This window comes from Pseudorca crassidens, chromosome Y (genome assembly GCF_039906515.1).
Source record: "Pseudorca crassidens isolate mPseCra1 chromosome Y, mPseCra1.hap1, whole genome shotgun sequence".
In the NCBI taxonomy this organism is placed as follows: Eukaryota; Metazoa; Chordata; class Mammalia; order Artiodactyla; family Delphinidae; genus Pseudorca; species Pseudorca crassidens.
The window spans coordinates 9,710,708-9,731,210 of NC_090318.1; the positions used below are offsets into that span (position 1 = coordinate 9,710,708).

A 20,503-nucleotide genomic window follows, 5' to 3' on the forward strand; every position below is an offset into this window, starting at 1 on the left:
ATGCAAATTAAAACCACAACGAGATACCACCTCACACCTGTCAGTATGGCTATTGACAGAAAGATAGCAAATAACAAATGTTTGCAAGAATGTGGAGAAAAGGGAACCCTCCTACACTGTTGGGAATGTAGATTGCTGCAACCACTATGGAAAAGTTTGGAGGTTCCTTAGAAAACTAAAAACAGAAATACCATATGATCCAGCAATCCCACCCTTGGGCATGTATCTGGAGAAAACCATAATGCAAAAAGATACATGCGGCCCAGTGTTCATAACAGCTCTATTTACAACAGCCAAGGTACGGAAACAACATAGATGTCCATCAGCAGAGGAATGGATAAAGAAGATATGCTATGTGTATACAATGGAATAATACTCAGCCATAAAAAGAATGAAATAATGCCATTTGCAGCAACATGGATGGACCCAGAGATTATCATACTAAGTGAAGTCAGACAGAGAAAGAAAAATACTGCAAGCCACAACTACTGGGCCCACGTGCCACTACTACTGAGCCCACGTGCCACAACTACTGAAGCTCGTGCACCCAGAGCGCATGCTCCACAACAAGAGAATCCACCACAATGAAAATCCCGTGCACCACAACGAAGAGTAGCCCCTGCTCACCGCAACTAGAGAAAGCCTGCGTGCAGCAACGAAGACCCAATGCAGCCAAAGATAAAAGAAAAAAAAAAAAAGAAAAAAAAAATTATACAGATAATCTGCAACGGATTTCAAAGGTAAGTATGGAATAACTGCTTCTACTTTAGAAGAGGTTAGTTCTCAACACTGCAATAAATGCTTTCATCATTTATTATGTAAATACAAAGCAACACATTAAAAAGAATATGAAAAGTCTTACCTAAATTGGCATACATTACAAACAGATTGAAATACTGCTGTAAATGACGGCCATGTTCCGAAACTTCCCTTCTCAGGAGATTTAATACTGCTCTTAGTAAGTGATCGCTCAAGCTTAAGTTATCACATGCCTGTGAACCATAATTTATTATTTTATCAGCAACAAGATATAGAAAAGTATACTTCTATTTGCATTAAAAGGGTATGTTTACACAGAGGTTATTAGGCAGAAGTATCAGGTAGGAAATTATTAAATACATTTGCTTTTTGGGAAATGAAATATACAGCTTGGGTAGATTTCATTGCAGATGTTTTATACTGTTTTTGAGTGTCAGATAATAATAATAAAATAAAAACCACTTGGAGTTTTATGCTAAAAATGCTACTCAACAAAAGATTTAAATTTAGCCATTATAAAATTAAACCTTAACTGAACATACAGAATCTGAAGACTCAGTACACAGCTGCAAGTAACTGAATAGAAATAATTTTCATTTTAAAGTGCCCAATAATCAAACATTACTGTGAAGCAATTTTAACTAGATGTGTGTAACCATTTCATATATGTCAAACAAATGCATATGTTTACTGATTTCACCTGGTAGAAAATAGAATTTACATTTAAGTTTTCATAATTAAAGAAAAGCTTTTGATTACCTGACTAGAAGGTCCTGGAGATGTGAAAGATGAAGGACAAGGCCCATCTTGCAAAGAAAAATGTGCAATAAATACTATAAGTTTTGCAAATGCACCCCTCACTTCTGCACTAGGGCACTCAAGAAGGTATTCAGAGAAACGATTTGAAACATTGAAAAGGACATTATGAGCAAACCAAAAACGTACGTTCTTGCTGTGACGGAGTAGAATGCACAATACATCATACCTAAAACAGAAAAATATATGATTTTTCATATATTTTCATTTTAGGTGCTTCCATTTTAACTACTACAGTGAACCAACAGGTTTCTGTGAACCAAATAAAGAGGAAAGAGCTCTACAATTAATGTTCTTAGTTGTTGCTGTTGTTTTTTTTTTGGCTGAGCTGCATGGCTTGTGGGGTCTTAGTTCCCTGACCAGGGCTTGAATCCGGGCCCTTGGCAATAAAAGCGGGAGTCCTAACCACTGGGCCAAGGGGGAATTCCCGATTATAGTTGGTTTCAATACAAACTTCAGCCCTGTGACCTGATCTAGTCCCATAGTCACAAAATGAATTAAATGAGACCTGTATATTTAGGTGGATACAAATCTATTAGTAAACTCTTTCTGATCCAGTGATAACTCCTTAACATCTTCTAATCTGAGAGATGCTAAGAACAGTTGTTAGGTTAAGGTATTAAAATGTCTTCCATACTTTTACAATTATAAACTTAAGACTATAATCATTTAAAAATCCTCTACCTTTTTAAATGTAAGCAGATTCCATGTAGTAAAGATATAGAATATAAATAACAGAAACAGGAGCCAAACATTGAATAATAAAAGGCACATTAAAATTAAGCATTTTAAATACCATTTCTCTCAACATTACTACCAAGATTTTTATCCTATATTTAAAATTTGAAGTAAGATTCCCACAGTTAGGGGTAAATAAAGCAACATAATAATGAACCATACCGACTCTAAGTACAAAGTAAATAAAATTCAAAGCCATATACCAATCACTGGCAGGGCCACGAACTATTTTCTTGGTGTGAAATCCAGTGGTAAAGAGGAATCTAGCTGCAAGCTGAATACTAATCATAGTGATTTCTTCTGCTTCAGGCAACAAGTGATCTTGTCCTTAAATAAAAAGCACATGAACAGTCAAACACACTTTTGTTTAAATGTGTGTAAATAAATGCTCCATGTTTAAAAAAAACTTTTAGTCAAAAAGTAAACTTCAGCACTTACCTTAGCACTTAACCAATCCATGTTTCAAACTAATGCTTAGTGAAAACTCCCATAAGTTAACAGCTCTTCTATGTTTCTAGATACTGACTATTCAAAGGTATGGGTATATTAAATACATGACTTTAAAATAACTGGCAATGAATATGCTGACACATTTAAAACAAAATGAGTCTAAATAATTTTATGAAAAAAAAGAAGGTAAAAGAATGCTGAAGTAAAGTACTAAATACATATTGATACTTGATAAACTTCTAAGTTAAATTCCAGAATCTTACCTGGAGCAGGGCTTAAGTAAACTCCATTACACGTAAGCAGTTTTTTCACAAATTGAAAATATTCTAAACTGTACTGCATTCGGTTGTGCATGAACTGCACATTTTGTTTCCACACACTTCTCTCAATGGCTGGTGACATCTGATAGGGTTTTGTGATAGTTAGTTCTGATATATATCTTATCATTTCATCATCTTGGTCTATTGTGTCCATTCGTTCATAAAGGAGTATATAAGCATTCCACCACCTTTTTTGCCTCCTGTATGACATGCGCTTCATCATATGATCAAATACTTCTCCCATGTACTCTCCACCAAAACACTGATTTTTCATTTCTTCATCATCATCCATTTTACACTCTGTTACATCTCCATCATCAAATTTATACCAGCGATTTCTCTCACCATCTTTACCATTCCTCTGAATGATGTAGGAATAATAATGTCCACCACTTGCTTGACCACTGTGTACAAGCACCCCCACAAGTCTGTATTTTGTGCTACCTGCTGTCTCACATTCAGATTGCTCATTCTGTTGTAACAACTGCATCTCTGGGTTTACATCATCTCCCTCCAGCTTTTCAACACCTGATACTGTGTAAGGTTCCATGTCCAGCTCTCGTGGAAATTCAAAATAATCATTGAATTTAATTGCACATTCTCTTTCCCAGTCATAGTCAAATCGTTTCAATTGAATAGCAAGAACAGGAGGCAATTTTTTAATTAGCAACCTCTTTACTGTATCAACCTACAATAAATGGTAAATATTAAGTGAATGTTCTTCTATAAGACAAATAAAACAGAAGAATTTTAATAATACAATTTAAAACTTTATGATCATCTAACTGTATTTACAAACAGATAAATGATAACATAATCAAGATCATTCATCACTACTTTTTCAAAATACTTATAACCAAGCCTAAAAATATGTAATCACTCATCTGTTGCAAACTATAAAAATCAGTGATATAAAAACAAATAACTGGGCTTCCCTGGTGGTGCAGTGGTTGGGAGTCCACCTGCCGATGCAGGGGACGCGGGTTCATGCCCCGGTCCGGGGGGATCCCACATGCCGCAGAGCGGCTGGGCCCGTGAGCCGTGGCTGATGAGAGGCCACAGAGGTAAGAGGCCCACATACCGCAAAACAAACAAACAAACAAAAAAACCTAATAACTACCTGGCTCCACACTCCCACTGCTAACTGATGTTACTTTTCTGACCTTTAGTTTTATGTTAATGAATAAAATCTGCTGTAAGCAAACTGAAGAAATACTGTAAGCAATAATATGCTAATATATATAGCACTTAGTGACAGCTAACATGCTAAATGCTGCATTTAATCCATACTACCTTCTGAAAAAGTGCTATCAAGGTTTCTTCTTTAAAATGCATGGATTAAGAGTGGCAAGTTGTATAAGAAGAAACTGCCCTAGCAGAAACTGTGTCAGAGCTGTAGGTATGGCTTTAGATGACACAATCTAAATGGTGTTTAAAATCAAAGCAGTTCAGGTAATAACTTGGAGATGAGAGGGTATGGTGGGCCCAGAAAAATATTTACTACTTATCATATATTATGTATTTTCAAAGACATGTTATAGTTCCATCTCACAAAACTGCTTAAGTGGCCACAGATAAATTAGTTGGGGGGATCTAAAAATTAGATCTGATCTTTAAAACTGCAAGTAGTTCTGAAAATCTGCTGTAACCAAATAAAATAGGCACACAGTTGTTCTAAAGTTTAAGAATAAGCTAGAGTATGAAAGGGAAAAATATTTCTGTTAGCAACTCTTCAGGTTTGAAGAATTCAATGGCAATGTGTTTCAGGGCAAAAATGGAAAGTTACTGTGCAACTTTTAAACTACAAGAAAAAGTGATGTTAAGTTATTGTGACTTCTAAAATTAACCACCCAATTAAAAGGACTTTTCCTAATTTATTATTATTAGTTTCTTTCAATATTGTTTCCTTGACAAATCTTTTAATCAGTTATCATCTTGACTGCCACTGTAGCAAAGCAGAGGTAAAATTTGAGATTGAAAACAATTTTGATGTCTTCCAGCTATGTTAAATGCAATCATATTTACTAAAAAACAAACAATACATACCTTTTTATCACATTTTTCACAACGATACGCATTTGCACCTTCCAATAAATCTCCTTTGATATACTGTTCCAAAGAATCAAGAAGGTTTTGGTGATTTCTAATATCTACATTCAGAGTTGTAAAAGATTCTTCACACTCGTATCTAAAGACATTATTTAAGAAACATTAAAAGGATTTATTCCTCAGGTTTCTAAACACTGTCGTAAGTTGTGAACTTGACAAAAAACACATTTGCAGTATTTACTGTACCATGGCAAATGCATTAGTCACAGTGTTATTTGTAAGTAACAGTTGTCTTTCCCTGGTCATTTACTTTGTACTGGGCAATGTATCAGAGTCTTTAAACACAGTATTGCTTACCTTCACCTTCAGAAAAAAACCTGCTAGAGATATGTTATCTGTTCCTCTTTTACAGATACAGAAACTGGAGTGGGGGTGGGGGTGATTGTGAAAGAGGTGACAAACAGATTAATATGGGCCAGTTTACTACACAGAGTGTGATTTGAAGCCAAGCTTGTCTGGCCTCACTGCTTAAGTTCTTTACATTCTTTCACACAGCTACCTTTGTTATTTAAGTAGTAGTAATTCATGGCAAGGTAAAGGTAAACATTCATCAAGTTTAGAAAAAAGGCTATTTATGAACTGAATTTTTAAATGTTCCTCCACTTGTGTAATACAGAATAGCAACTAATATTTTGGCACTTAGATGACAAGTTCTAGCCTAATGTACAAGTTCAACTATCCAACATACTTGTATGTCTCTAGTATTCGGTTCTACAGAGTCATAAAAAAATTTGTAAAAAGAGTTAAGTGATGTGGGATGGAGTGAGCAACCCACATTGTGATGATTTTCTGCAAAAGGGGCTTTCAGGAATTTCTGATGACACACTAATAAACTCAAAAACGTTTCAACCATTAAATCTACTGATCCAACCAATATATCAAGAGTACCTGGGAATCCCCTGGCAGTCCAGTGGTTAGGAATCCGTGTTTTCGCTGCCGCAGACCCGGGTTCAATCCTGGTCAGGGAATTAAGATCCCACAAGCCCCATGGCATGGTCAAAAAAAAGAGTGCCCGCCATGTGTAGAGCATAGGGGATATTATGTTTTAGACAGTCCTTCATATTTAGAAACTTGTAAGTCAGAAAGACAAAACACAAAAGTATTTATGAATGGCTTATTACACGTTTCTACTGTGATAAAAACCTGTCCACAGAGGAGAAAAAGGTCTTAGGAGATAAACTGAGATTAACAGTTTCTTTTGCAATTTGGGACACCCTAAAAAAACAATGTTCTATAATACTAGAAAGACTTGAGACTCTTACATACTCCTAAAATGTCTAGTAAGACTAATTTTGTTGGAATGTGTACTTCATTTGCACAGGACACTTCCATTTGGCAGAGCAAAAGAATTCACAAGTAACTCTGACTAAAAAAACTGAGGACTGATAAGAACACATGACGAAGAGTTGGATTTTTATTGTTCACCTATGTAAAATATCTTTCATAAGAATACAAAGTTGGCCAAGCTAGGTGAATAAATGACTCCCCCATCTTCCAAATTAATGGTGCTATAACATGGTAAGTTTCTCATTTATGTGAGATTACCTTTCCCCAACTCATTTCCCTAATTTCAAAAAAATCTGCTTTATCCACTACACCAAACTAATGTTTACAGGATAACACAGTGGCTTTTATTTTAATTTAATTAAATTAATTAACTTTTGGCTGCACTGGGTCTTTGTTGCTGCACATGGGCTCTCTCTAGTTGCAGCGAGTGGAGGCTACTCTTCATTGTGGTGCGTGGGCACCTCATTGAGGTAGCTTCTTTTGTTGTGGAGCATGGGCTCTAGGCGCTTGGGCTTCAATAGCTGTGGCACGCAGGCTCTAGAGCAGGCTCAGCGGTTGTGGCACATGGGTTTAGTTTTTCCATGGCATGTGGGATCTTCCCAGACCAGGAATCGAACCTGTGTCCCCTGCAATGGCTGTTGGATTCTTAACCACTGTGCTACCAGGGAAGTCCCTAGAGTAGCTTTTAGAAAATACTATCTTATTTTGATTATTTGGGTGAGAAAGAATTTCCTTTCTGTGTTATGTGAATGTGTAACAAGAAGTCCCACACAAAAGGCATGATATGAGTGTCCATCGTTAAACCTTCTGAACTATTAATACTAATAACCAAGAACTCTTTAATTATTTTCATTAGGAACCCATAATAAATCAATCTCTTCTAATTTGCTCCAAAACACAGAAAAATGTCTTGTCAACTCTTGGAAATGATGTGATGTGCAAACATACCTAACATATCTCATGAATGGTAATCGATGGTAATTTTAAATTTCTACAGAAAATTCCAGACCTACCGGTTATCTTCTAAAGTTACTGTTTGTTTGCTTGTTTATTTATATATATTTTAAAAAGGTGTTGGGTAACTAACTGAACTCCAAACACCCAGGGAAGTGTGCTATAGATAACTAACATTTAATTAGTGCTTACTATATGCCAGGTTTCATTCACGAGGATTTTTTTTTTTCTTTGCCGCTCTGCCCAGCTTGCAGCATCTTAGCTCTCCAACCAGGGATCAAACCTGTGCCCTCTGCATTGGAAGTGCCGAGTCTTAACCACTGAACTACCGGAGAATTCCCTAAAGTTACTGTATTGTAGACATTTCAATGATTACTTTCATTATAACAGCCAAGTAAATATCTTTATAATAACTGTAGATTTATGAAAAAAATTCCATTTTATTTCCTCGGATATGAAAAAAATATAAGAATGTAAGAGAAAAATAATGAGATACTGAGTGTAACAAGAACTAAATGCTACTGAAAAAAAAACAACCCACAGAACAGTGGGGTATAGCATAAGAATGTAATATTTGGTACTCTCTGCTTTCATACATATGTATTGGTAAAAATTTTATTTATACTATTAAAAAAAGAAAGACCCATATAAATTACATATTAAAAATGTCAATTAGCATTTACCTATGTGGGCAGCCTTGGCAAATCTTCTGATCAGCAAAGGAACCTCCCAGAACTTGACTTAGCACAGCTGGATGTCCTAAAGCTTTTAAAGCTTCATCTAAACTATCCACCAAAGAATTAAAAAACTCTAAGGCATCGTGTTGTTCACGAAGATTAACAGGTTCACCCCAAAGCCTAAGAGAAAAAAACAGAACAAATTGTAGTCTCCATCCCCAGAATATCTGTATTTTATTTTTCTAAACAACAAAAATGACAATGACATTAGAAATGTAAGTTGAGGCTTTATCCATTTACACAGGAAGCAGAGGTAAACCAATGCATGTTATGTATTGGGTGGCTATAGTAATGGAAGTGAAGCTCATAGTAAAATTGGTACTACAGTGCCAGGTACTCAGAATGGTGCTTCCTTTATGAAGCAGTATAGTCGTGTATTTTGAATTCAAGTAAAGAGAGCATTAACATGAGAAGGAAAACAGTCTTATATAGATGTTGTAACGACTACTTTGTTATTTAATTCTGCTTAAATTTGGGGGGCTATATTGCAAAGTTCACAACCATTTTTTCCTAACTAAAGTGATTTTTCCAAATGAAAATAGAAACATTTGCTCTGTTCTAGAGTGAATGTATTTTCTGTAATCTGAATGGACTTAAAACTTAAGCCAACCAAGCCTTTCAATTGTGTACACAAGATGAGAACCACTGCTGTAAAAGCCAAGTCATGCTAGGAGATCTAAAACAACATCTAATCTAATATTTACAGAATAATATACCTAAGAGAATAGAAATACATTCATTTTTAGCAAAAGACAAGTCAAAATTTTAAACCTGCTAAGGAGGTTTATTTTCTTTTGTGTGTGCTTTTACAATTTAAAAAATTGGCTACTGATTTAAAAAAATTAATTTTAAATTTACATAGAGTAACATTCAATCTTTTTGGAGCACACTATGTGATCTTTACAAATCACAGGCAGTTGTGTAACCACCACCACTATCAAGATACTAAAGTTAAATTAGATCATTGATGATATTTTTTTCACCTTCAGAGTAATGTTGATCCCCGAGATGATGTATTTGGATACCCTCATCAGTTTGAAGACAAAACAGCATTAAGTAAAACAGAAGATAGGAAAGAGTACAATATTGGTGTTTTGAGACACCTTCAGGTGTCAATTCCCCCACCAAATTTTGCAATGCTACTACGTCAGTAGTCAAACCCTTCTGGATCCCTATTTCCTTGCAACCAACTTTTTAAAGCTTCACAGTAACCCAATCAAAGTACTCTTTTTTGAAGTTATATGAATTTGTTCTCTTAACTTTTTTTTGTTCTTTTTTTGCCGTACTCGGGCCTCTCACTGTTGTGGCCTCTCCCGTTGCGGAGCACAGGCTCCAGACACGCAGGCTCAGCGACCATGGCTCACGGGCCCAGCCGCTCTGTGGCATGTGGGAACTTCCCGGACCGGGGCACGAACCCGTGTCCCCTGCATCGGCAGGCGGACTCTCAACCACTGCGCCACCAGGGAAGCCCCTCTTTTAACTTTCTTTGTATTAGTGATTATAGTTTACTTTTTCCTACCATTTTATATTTTTTAAAAATTAATTTTGAGATAATTGGAGAAATCACCTATTTTATTGCTTTACACTCACATCAGCAATAGGTGACCCATATTCTTTGCATCCTGGTCAGCACTGAATGATCTCATCCTTTAACCTTTTTTTTTTTTAAAATAAATTTATTTATTTATTTATAGCTGTGTTGGGTCTTTGTTGTTGCTTGTGGGCTTTCTCTAGTTGTGGCGAGCAGGGGCCACTCTTCATTGCAGTGTGTGGGCCTCCCAGTGCAGTGGCCTCTCCTGTTGAGGAGCACGGGCTCTAAGTGCATAGGCTTCAGTTTGTGGCACGTGGACTCAGTAGTTTAGGCTTGTGGGCTCCGTGGCACGTGGGATCTTCCCGGACCAGGGCTCGAACCCATGTCCCCTGCATGGGCAGGCAGATTCTTAACCACTGCACCACCAGGGAAGTCCAACCTTTTTGTTTTTTGGTCGTACCACTATGATTTTAGTGTCAGCCCAAGAAACCACTGCCAAATCCAGTGTCATGAAGCTTTTCCCCCCACTTTTTCTTTTAAAAGTCTTACAGCTTATCTCTTATGTTTAGGTATTTGGTCCATTTAGTAAAGGTGTAATGATGAAAGACTCAAACCTACCCTCCAAGATCAGGAATAAGGGTAAGGATGCCAGTTTTCTTCACTTTTATCAATACAGCACTACAAATTCTAGTCAGACCAAACTAGGCAAGAGTAAGAAATAAAGGCATCCAAATGGAAAATCCTCAAGAGTCAACCAAAATCTGCTAGAATTTGGCAAATTCAGTGAAGTTGAGAGATTTAAAAATCAACACCTAAAAATCAGTATGGAAGGTTATTATTAATGCATACAGAATTTCAACTTAGGAAGATGAAAAAAGTTCTTAAGATGGATGGCGGTACACACAGTATGAATGTACATACCTAGTGCCACTGAACTATAAACCTGAAAACATTTAAAATGGTACATTTTTGTTTCATACATTCTACCACAATGTATGACACTGTAATGTAAAACAATTAGTAAACTGGAGTAAAAAGAAAAACAATTAGTAAACTGGAGTAAAAAGAAAAAATAGGTAAAAACAATTTCATCAAAATTTAAAGTGAAAAGACAAGATGGGAAAAAAATATTTGTAAATCATTTATAATAAAAACCTAGTATGTATAGAAAGAACTGTTATAAAACGACAAAAAGACAATGTGTACTTGAATACACATGTTCCTCAACAAAATACACAAATTGTCCATGTCCAATAGACATATGACAGGATGCTCAACATTACTAGTCATTAGGGAAATACAAATTAAAACCACAATGATAAACCACTTCATACCCACTTGAAAGGCTATAATTAAAAATAACAAAACAAAAACAAAAAAACAACATACACCAAAAAACCAAAACCTAAACAACACAAAACCCCCACATATATTAGCATGCATGTTGAAAACCTGTAACCCTCATACTCTGCTGGTGGGAAAGTAAAATGGTATAAGGGATGTAGAAGAGTGCAGTGATTCCTCAAAAGGTTAAACACATAACTGCCATATGATCCAACAACTACACTGCTAGATATATATTAAAAGAAATTTAAAAAATGAAGTCCACACAAAAACTTATACAGTATGACTGCTCATGGAAGTTCTGTACTATTCACAATAGCTAAAAGATGGAGACCATCCAAAGATCCATCAATTGATGAGTGCATCACCAAAAATATGGAGTATTCATAAACAATGGATTATCAATCAGCCATGAAACGAAGTTCTGATACATACTAGAATATGGATGCACCTTAAATATATGCTTAAAGAAACTATACCCCATATACCATACTGTGTGATTGAATTTATTTAAAATACTAAAAACAGGCAAATTAGTACACAGAATGCTATTTTTTTTTTTTTGGTTGCAAGAAGGGGAGACAGGGAATGACTCTTTAATAGGCATGGGAGCTTCTTTCTGGATGATGAGAATATTCTGGAAGAAGATAGTGGGATGATGGTACTAGTGATCATACAAACATTCTGAATGTAATATGTGTCACTGAACTGTATACTTTTAAATGGTTACAATGGTGAATTTTATATTATATAAACTTTGCCAAAAAGAAAAAACACATTAAGAGCACACTTTGTGTCTCTTAATGATTATAGGTAGTACAAAAGTGCTGTGAGCTTTCCACCATCGTATGGAGGGAGTGAGTGTGAAGACAAAAATCATAAACATATCATATTTAAGTAGACATTATGATTTAGAACATTTAAATACAAACATTGTAATTTTGTATTATGAGGAAAACTATACACACCTACATATCTAGCTATATCTATAGGTAGAAATATGTAGATACAGATACATACATGTATGTTATACAGTTTTGCTATCTAATTATAATTATATATACATGCACACATACAAATAATTGAGTGAAAGATGTTAAGATAAAAGCTCATAGTATAGTAATCTGGAAGAACACAAATGCTGACTAGAATACAAAAGAAAATCTTGAGTCAGGATAAAGGTATGAAAAAAAATTGGTACAGTAACAGGTAGAGAAAAGAGAGAGGTATTTGCTAAGTGACAGAACTGAAAGAAGAAAGGTACATATCTGGTAGGAAATGTTATAAACGCAAATCACTCTTATGACCGAGGTTGAGAGTTTAATTTGTAGAATACATAAAGTTATAATGAAAGATAATGGGGGTTACCATACTATAAATTTGTGAGTTTCAAAAGAAATCTAAGTGATATCCTAATATATATTAAAAGGGTACTACCCTGACTGAAACAGAGGTGACCCAGAAGTCAGATGATCCCTTTGCTTACCCACCTCAAGTTTACTTAGGAGTTACTCTGCTGACGTAATTCTAAACTCCTATAAAAGACTGGAGCCTTGTTCTAGACAATAGAGCTGTGTAGTTACAGCTGTAGTGGGCATGACAAAAAATAGGTCTCGATACAATTTGTGAGAAAAAAAGAAATAACATCAAAATGTAATTGAACTTTTAAAATATAAAAATAGAACAAACTTTATTGGTCACTTGAGTAGGATGCTAAGAAGCTGTATGATTACTTTATAAACATAAAAGGAAAAACAAAATAGTATCTATCCTAGTTTTCATGTAGATATGTATGTTAAGGTTAGTTATCTAACTCATGAGGGACACTTCTATTTATGATGACTAAGTGGCTCTTTCATATCACAAACAGAAATACACACATTTTATATCTTCCCGGAGGAAATTAAATCACCATCTATTAAACAGTATTACCCACTGCAAATGGGGAATAACATACTTGAATCTGCTCAAGCCTCTTAATCATGGTTAAGTATATAGCCCATGAGTTGAGTCTAGTCCATTGCCTACATCGCATCCCAGAGCTAAGAACGGTTTTATATATACTAAATAACTGAAAAAAAAAGTCAAAATAGTATTTCATGACAAGTGAAAACAATATGAATTTCAAATTGCAGTGTCCATAAACAGAGCTTTATTGTAACAGAGCCACACCTTATTCATTTATGTATTTGTTTATGGTTGCTTTCTTGTTGTAACAGTAGAGTTGAGTAGGTGTGACAGACCATATGACCTGCAAACCTAGAAAATACAGGGATGGAGACAAAGAAAATACTGAAACACAACACCAGAACGCAATTAGGAAAATCCAGACTGTGGGACATTTTCCAGGGCAAAGTACCTAGCTTCTTTATTGGCAACTGCAGACAAGCAAACAAAAATGCAAACAAAATAACCCCCACCCTGACTCAGTATACTGAGATTTTTATAAAACTGAAATCATCATTCACCCATAATTTACCTGAACTGTTTCCAAAATCCTCTGGGCACATAGTATTGCAGGCGGGAAGCAGCTAAATGACCAAAGATGACCTGAAGGTGTCTCAAAACACCAATATTGTACTCTTTCCTATCTTCTGTTTTACTTAATGCTGTTTTGTCTTCAAACTGATGAGGGTATCCAAATACATCATCTCGGGGATCAACATTACTCTGAAGGTGAAAAAAATATCATCAATGATCTAATTTAACTTTAAAGGTATAGTGAAATAAGTTGAGACAAATGCAAATAAATGAAAAATGGTTTGTATTATTTTATACTCCAAGTATCTAAAGCACTTAACATTCATTTTGTAATATTAGTGCTTACCCTCACAAATTCTCAGGAGGGTTACAATTGAAAAAAGCATTAAAAACCATAATATTTTTTGGAGACAGTGTAAGAGACAAAGGTTTAGTTGAGTAGACTAGACTGGAGACAAGTGAGTGCTTTATACAAAAAACTCTGGGGAAATAAGCTACTTAGCCTTTCTAGGATTCAGTATTTTCTTGTGAGATAACGCATTCTTCACAGATTATATGAGGTAAATTATGTGACATGATGTGAATTATTAATACTCAGTAAGTACAGAAATTGAGAGTACCTTTGAACCATAGAGAGAGCTCTAAAAGCCTTAATCACTCTACAAAGAAGAATTTAGTTGTTTTACAGAAAACTGAGTATCTTTTTATATTCTTTGCTCTGCATCTGAGGCTTATGGTAGGAAAGTAAATACCCAGTTCCTGCCCTTGAAAAACTCACAGTGCAGGAAAAGAAACTAGTAAACAGGCAGATAACCACACTATCGTGGTGAGACAACATGAAGCACATGGATCAAGCAGTAAAGGCAGATGCATAATTTGAAATTCTAGTCTTTTTTTCTGCCTTACTTTCTTTCTTAGGGTATGACTAGTTATGTATATTTTTTTAAAGACTGATTATTTATTTATGCCCGTGTCAGATCTTTTGTTGTGGCACGCGGGCTCTTTGTTGTGGTGCTTGGGCTTCTCTCTAGTTGTGACATATGTGTTTTCTCTTCTCTAGTTGTGGTGCGCAGCCTCCAGGGCACGTGGGCTTAGGTACCCTGCGGCATGTGGGATCTTAGTTCCCTGACCAGGGATCAAACCTGAGTCCCGTGCATTGCAAGGCGGATTCTTTTACCACTGGACCACCTGGGAAGTCCCTCACGTTCATGTTTAACTTGGCATCCTAGTAGTAACATGGGCTACAGAACTAGGTATTTAAAATTCCAATTTTCTTTCAAACAGTGGTTGTTAATCAAGTATTGGTGTATGTACCCCATATGGTGATTCTAAGAAAAGTAAACCTACCCAGACCCTGGGTGGTGTGATTAATCAGATCTGAGAAGAGTAAAGTTAGGTTTATGTTTCAGAATATCTCTAAGTGATGGATCACTACTCTAGAGCCAATCTAGTCTTGGAGAGAGAAGGAAAGAAACATAGGAATGAGAGGAAAAGCATTCACATTTGTAATATTCTGTCTTTTCAATTAATTCCTAGAAACTTATGTGAATGAAAAAGTGAAAGATTTTTTTAAAAAAAAGTTTCTGTATAAACATAACCAAAAGTCCTCTGTATTTATGTACGTAAGAGTTACATTTTAATTACATGTACTCTGACCTGCCACTGAAACCCAGCTTTTCTGTTACTTTGTTCTGCACTGGATACTTTTTTTTTTTTTTTTTTTTTTTGCTGCACACGGGCCTCTCACTGTTGTGGCCTCTCCTGTTGCGGAGCACAGGCTCCAGACGCGCAGGCTCAGCAGCCATGGCTCATGGGCTTAGCCGCTCTGCGGCATGTGGGATCTTCCCGGACCGGGGCACGAACCTGTGTCCCCTGCATCGGCAGGTGGACTCTCAACCACTGCGCCACCAGGGAAGCCCTGTACTGGTTACTCTTGATAGGGAGCCTGATTATCTACTCTTGTTACCTAATACTATTAATAGCACTATGTAGCATTAAACTAGCAGACAAATTTTGTTTCCTTACCAGAAGAAAACATTATCTGAGAAAAATATTTAAAGTATCCCAAGAATAAGCACAGATTATAAAAATGGTAAATAATACAAGATGTGGAATCAATTAAATGGAATCATTACTTTGAAAAGTTAAAGGAAGAAAACATAATTTCATTATTTTAAATGAAGATATTTATCACTTTATAAACACCAAATTATACTTACCATGTCCCACAAGACATGACTACATTAACTGCTGCTTTTAAAAAACAAACAGAAAATGTGTGACAAAGATTATCAACTTGCAGTTTAAAGTCCATTATATAATGAGTACTATAACGTGCCAGGGACAGTAGCTCAGAGATTTTTGTTCTATCATCAAATGTACTTCAAAAAAATCCTATGATAAGTACAGTATTCTAAGACAGAAAAACAGTATCTGTTATGAATATCTTGCAACACACACAAAAAGAATTTATACTTAAAACTTACCTCACTGTCCTGCTTCTCATCACTGAACATATCATCATCGGTATCACTACCTGGTTCTTCGATTGCAAGAATACTGTTCCTGATGGAAGGAATCATGTATAGCTGCTGGATCACAGAATTCATGTAACAAGTAGCACCAGCATTTTTAAGTCCCACAAATCCTTTTGGTGGGCGGGGCCCAACAGGTGGTAGATATTCCCACTCAGTAAGTGCTTCACAAGCTAAGAGAAGAAAAAAAGATCCTCATAACATGAAAATAATGATTCTGTCCACTGGCAGCTCTGTTCTACTGACAAACTAAAATCAGCACATTGAAAGAGAGTACACCAAGAGAGTACATTATTTTAATAATATACGCCACTATACAGATCTTTAATATAGAAGTACTGAGTTGTTTTTATGATAGTCTTCTTAGAGAGACATATAAGATGGTATTATAAATTTCTTGGGATAACCATTGTCTTTGCTTTAAGTAATTTCAATACACTGTGATCAAAACTTTAAATAAAAACATTACAATTTCACACCCACCAGAATAATTTTAAAAGTTAAAAAAATAGGGCTTCCCTGGTGGCACAGTGGTTGAGAGTCCGCCTGCTGATGCAGGGGACACGGGTTTGTGTCCCGGTCCGGGAAGATCCTACATGCCGCGAAGCGGCTGGGCCCGTGAGCCATGGTCGCTGGGCCTGCGCGTCCGGAGCCTGTGCTCCACAACGGGAAGGGCCACAACAGTGAGAGGCCCGTGTACCGCAAAAAAAATAATAATAAAATAATAAAAACAGACAATAAAAAGCATTGGGATTCTCCAACATGTTGGTGGGGTATGTAAAATGAAGATGAGACATGCAACATGCAAAAAAGTTTGGCAGCTCTCCATGCAGTTACCATATGATTCAGCAATTTTACTCCAATATATCTATTCAAAAGAAATGAAAAAATGTATCTACATGAAACATGCACATGGATGTTCATAGCAGCGTTCTTCACAATAGTAAAAAAGGTGGATTTAAAAAAAAAAACCCACATGTTCATCAGCTGATAAATTAAACTTAGTATATATCTACACAATGTACTATTACTCAGCAACAAAAAGGAACAAGAATACAATTCTGACATATACTACGACATGGATGAACACTGAAAACATTATGCTAAGTGAAAGAAGGGAGTCATGAACGACTACATATTTTATGACTCTGCTTATATGGAATATCCAGAATAAGCTAATTTATAGGGGAAGAAAACTAGTACTGCGTAAGGCTGAGGTGGAAGGAACAGGTAGCGGAAGAAGATTAGAGTGATTGGTAAAGGGCACAAAAATTCTTTTGGGGATAATGAAAATGTTCCGAAATCAGATTAAGTGATGGTTGCAAAACTCCAGAAGTAGATTAAAAACCACTGAAGTTGTATGCTTACATACAAAAAAGTGAACTTTATTGTAGGTAAATTATATCTCAATAAAGTCATTCAAAACAACAACAAAAAGCCATGTGACTTTATACATATAATTAGAAATTTTTAGTTTTAATTACCTATTTTATATATTAAATTATAAAATAATTAATGATATATTAAAGTGATTTAAGATCACTTAAGGTTCAAGCCATAGTTCCACATCACAAAAACTTTAACTTTTGCATGAATATGTTTCCTTCCTTATAACACGGTAACAGTAAAAACTACTTTGCCTATACCCAGTTTTATAATATTTTCAGGAGCCAATGAGACAGTATATTTGAAAGGTCTGTGAGAACTGTAAATCACTTTATAAGCCTTGCCACCTACCATGTAACCAAAAATAACCTAAACATTAATCACTAACTTGGAGATGGATTACATAAAGTATACTGAACTGCAAATTATACAGCCAATAACTGAATTACATAGATCTTATTATGGTGATAGATATATTACTAAATGTAAAACAAATAAAACAAAATGAAGAACCCTGTGTTCAGCATATTCCTTTTTACGTTAAAAGGAAAAAAACTAAGCAAAGAGCTATACATAGGTACAACTTGCATGTGCAGACAATCTCTGAACCAGGATTGGGTAGGGAGTTAATATGTTTAGTTATACACCTTCTTTTATATGTGAATAATATAACCATGAAATTCTTAATCTAAATAAGTTATTAAAAAAAAGTTTTCAAGAATCTCCTCTCTTTATGTAGATTCCACACTACAAATAAATAAGTTCAGTTAGAAACTCCTAAAATGTGACTGAAAACTTATTTACACTCTAAAAGACGGCGTAAGAAAGATAATTTCAGATGTTCTTAAAGGATTAGTATTGGATACTGTACATTACATTGCCATGCCTTGGTTTTCTCTTCAAATTAATTAGATTTTATGATCTTATTTTCTGTTATTTTTACTTACACTCCTCCCTTTTGAGTTTCAGTTCTTACAAGATCTAAAGACAGCTTCCTACTTCATGGGACTGATGTTGGCATTAATTAAGAAAAAAATAAAATGCACAAAAATGTTATCTTCTCACATTCTGATCTTCAAAACTACAACTTTCTTAAAAGTCAGATCAAAGTATCATTAAGGAACCTCTAAGTGAGACGCTGAAAATCTTTCCAATGCATGTCACGCATTTTAAGTTTTAAGTATAAAAGCCTGTAGCATCAAATCTGGCTTATTATCCTGGAATTTGGATCTTATTTCATATATGATGAAATAAAGCATTTTGTCAAGTTACCTGAATCATCTACAGGAAGACATTTAAATGTACATTTGGAAATTTTTCTGTATAGAGTTTCTGTGGTCATAATGGACTCAATTATGTATGATTATAAAAATCATTATACTAGTTGCTAAAAACAAACACAGGTTAAATATTTTCCTAAAGAAAAAACCCAAAATTTTAAACACAGAAATATTATTAACCAACAGAAACAGCTTTCCAAGTTAAAATACTTACTAGTTATTGCTGTGCCTATGTAATACATTTCAGTCAAACAGTCTACTATCTGTTTGAGATTCCTTACACAGCCAACAGCTAATGCTACAAGTAGTTCAAACCCAGCACTGATGGTAGCTGGAGAACTACAGACTGGGATAGCCTGCTCAGCTGGTAGTTCTCCACTTCTCATACAATGCAGGTAAACTTTGGAGGCAGGAAAGATGAAATCATCAATTAATTCCTAAAGAGTTGAAAAAAACAGATCACATATTGTTAGCAATAATATTTACTTTAGGAAAAAATGTCCCTTGGAAGGAAATCGTCTTCTACTTATTTGTTTGATACAATTAAATATCTTATTATCTCAAATACAATTTTGGATTTTCAAATAAAATAAAATTATATTTCAAAAAACTACTGACCATAATTAATAAACATACTCAATTTTCTGAATATTAAAATATTTTAAAAAGCTATTATTTAAGAAAAAATATATTCCAAATAAATCTACTCCTCTAATCAAATATGAACTGAAATTAATGCATTTTAAATAAAAATAAAAAACATCAAATGACACTCTTTTCCTTGAATTATAAGACACACTTAAAGAAATTCACTTAACAAATATATGTAAAAAATAAAGTCTTGTAAGATAGTTTTCACTTTAAAGTTTGATCAAATAAAAATTCAGATTTACTAAACAGCAAAGTCAATTAACGCTGCTTGTTAACTTTCTGAAACATTTCATCTGAACTTTCTTCCCTGAACTTTGATTAAATTAATTAAACAAACTCTTGAATAAAGGGAGGTACACATTTACTTAAAAATTACCGTAACTTTCACAGATATAAAGGTTTTTATGAGACAAACAATTAAGAAAAAAGGCCAAGATATCTTAAAGATGAAATAGTATAGAACTTAATCAGATCTGCTAAGAGACATTCAAAAGTTCATGATAACTAGTTAGTACTAAATAGGACTTACTTTAATGAGATTAGCACCTCCTTTCTCACAACCAACATGATACTTTTTCTCAGGCGTTAGAAAGGCCAGCAACTCTTTTGTTACCCCAAGGTGGCCTTCCAAGATCGGCTCTTCAACACCTGTTTCACCTGTGTTTTTAACATTATCCTGTCAAAGGAAAAATATTATAGGCCTAACTTACAGAAAAGAGGACAAAAAAGATCAGAACAAAACAGAGCTGGAGGACAGTGATGACTCAGATACAATGTTGCCAAACCTTTTCATTCAGGTAGTTTCTTATTTCTTCTATAGAACTCTATCTCATTAAATGAGAGCAATTTTGCCCTAGAGTACATGCATTGTCTCTTGAGATATTTCTGGTTTTCACAACTTAGAAGAAAGTGGAATTATTAAAACACAGTCTACTGATCAGAAGCTGGGAGTACTGCTCAACATCCTGTAAGACATAGCACAGTTCCTCAAAACAAGAATACCTGGTCCAGGGCTTCCCTGGTTGCACAGTGGTTGACAGTCTTCCTGCTGATACAGGGTACGCGGGTTCGTGCCCCGGTGTGGGAAGATCCCACGTGCCGCAGAGCAGCTGGGCCCGTGAGCCGT

At 35.2% G+C, this 20,503-nt stretch overlaps 1 protein-coding gene across 4 annotated transcripts in view; it reads right to left on the minus strand.

Annotated features, from left to right (window-relative positions):
• Positions 1–20,503, minus strand: part of LOC137217798 (ubiquitin carboxyl-terminal hydrolase 9X-like) — a 145,172-nt gene that overhangs the window by 10,352 nt on the left and 114,317 nt on the right. For all 4 annotated transcript variants that reach the window (XM_067724757.1, XM_067724759.1, XM_067724758.1 and 1 more), the window contains 10 exons: positions 19,907–20,053; positions 18,941–19,163; positions 16,013–16,233; positions 13,525–13,715; positions 8,117–8,290; positions 5,130–5,271; positions 3,027–3,771; positions 2,517–2,640; positions 1,519–1,744; positions 863–992 (listed from right to left, as the gene is read on the minus strand). In XM_067724757.1, coding sequence (XP_067580858.1) covers positions 863–992; positions 1,519–1,744; positions 2,517–2,640; positions 3,027–3,771; positions 5,130–5,271; positions 8,117–8,290; positions 13,525–13,715; positions 16,013–16,233; positions 18,941–19,163; positions 19,907–20,053 — 2,323 coding nt within the window. The remainder of the gene's footprint in view (positions 1–862; positions 993–1,518; positions 1,745–2,516; positions 2,641–3,026; positions 3,772–5,129; positions 5,272–8,116; positions 8,291–13,524; positions 13,716–16,012; positions 16,234–18,940; positions 19,164–19,906; positions 20,054–20,503) is intronic.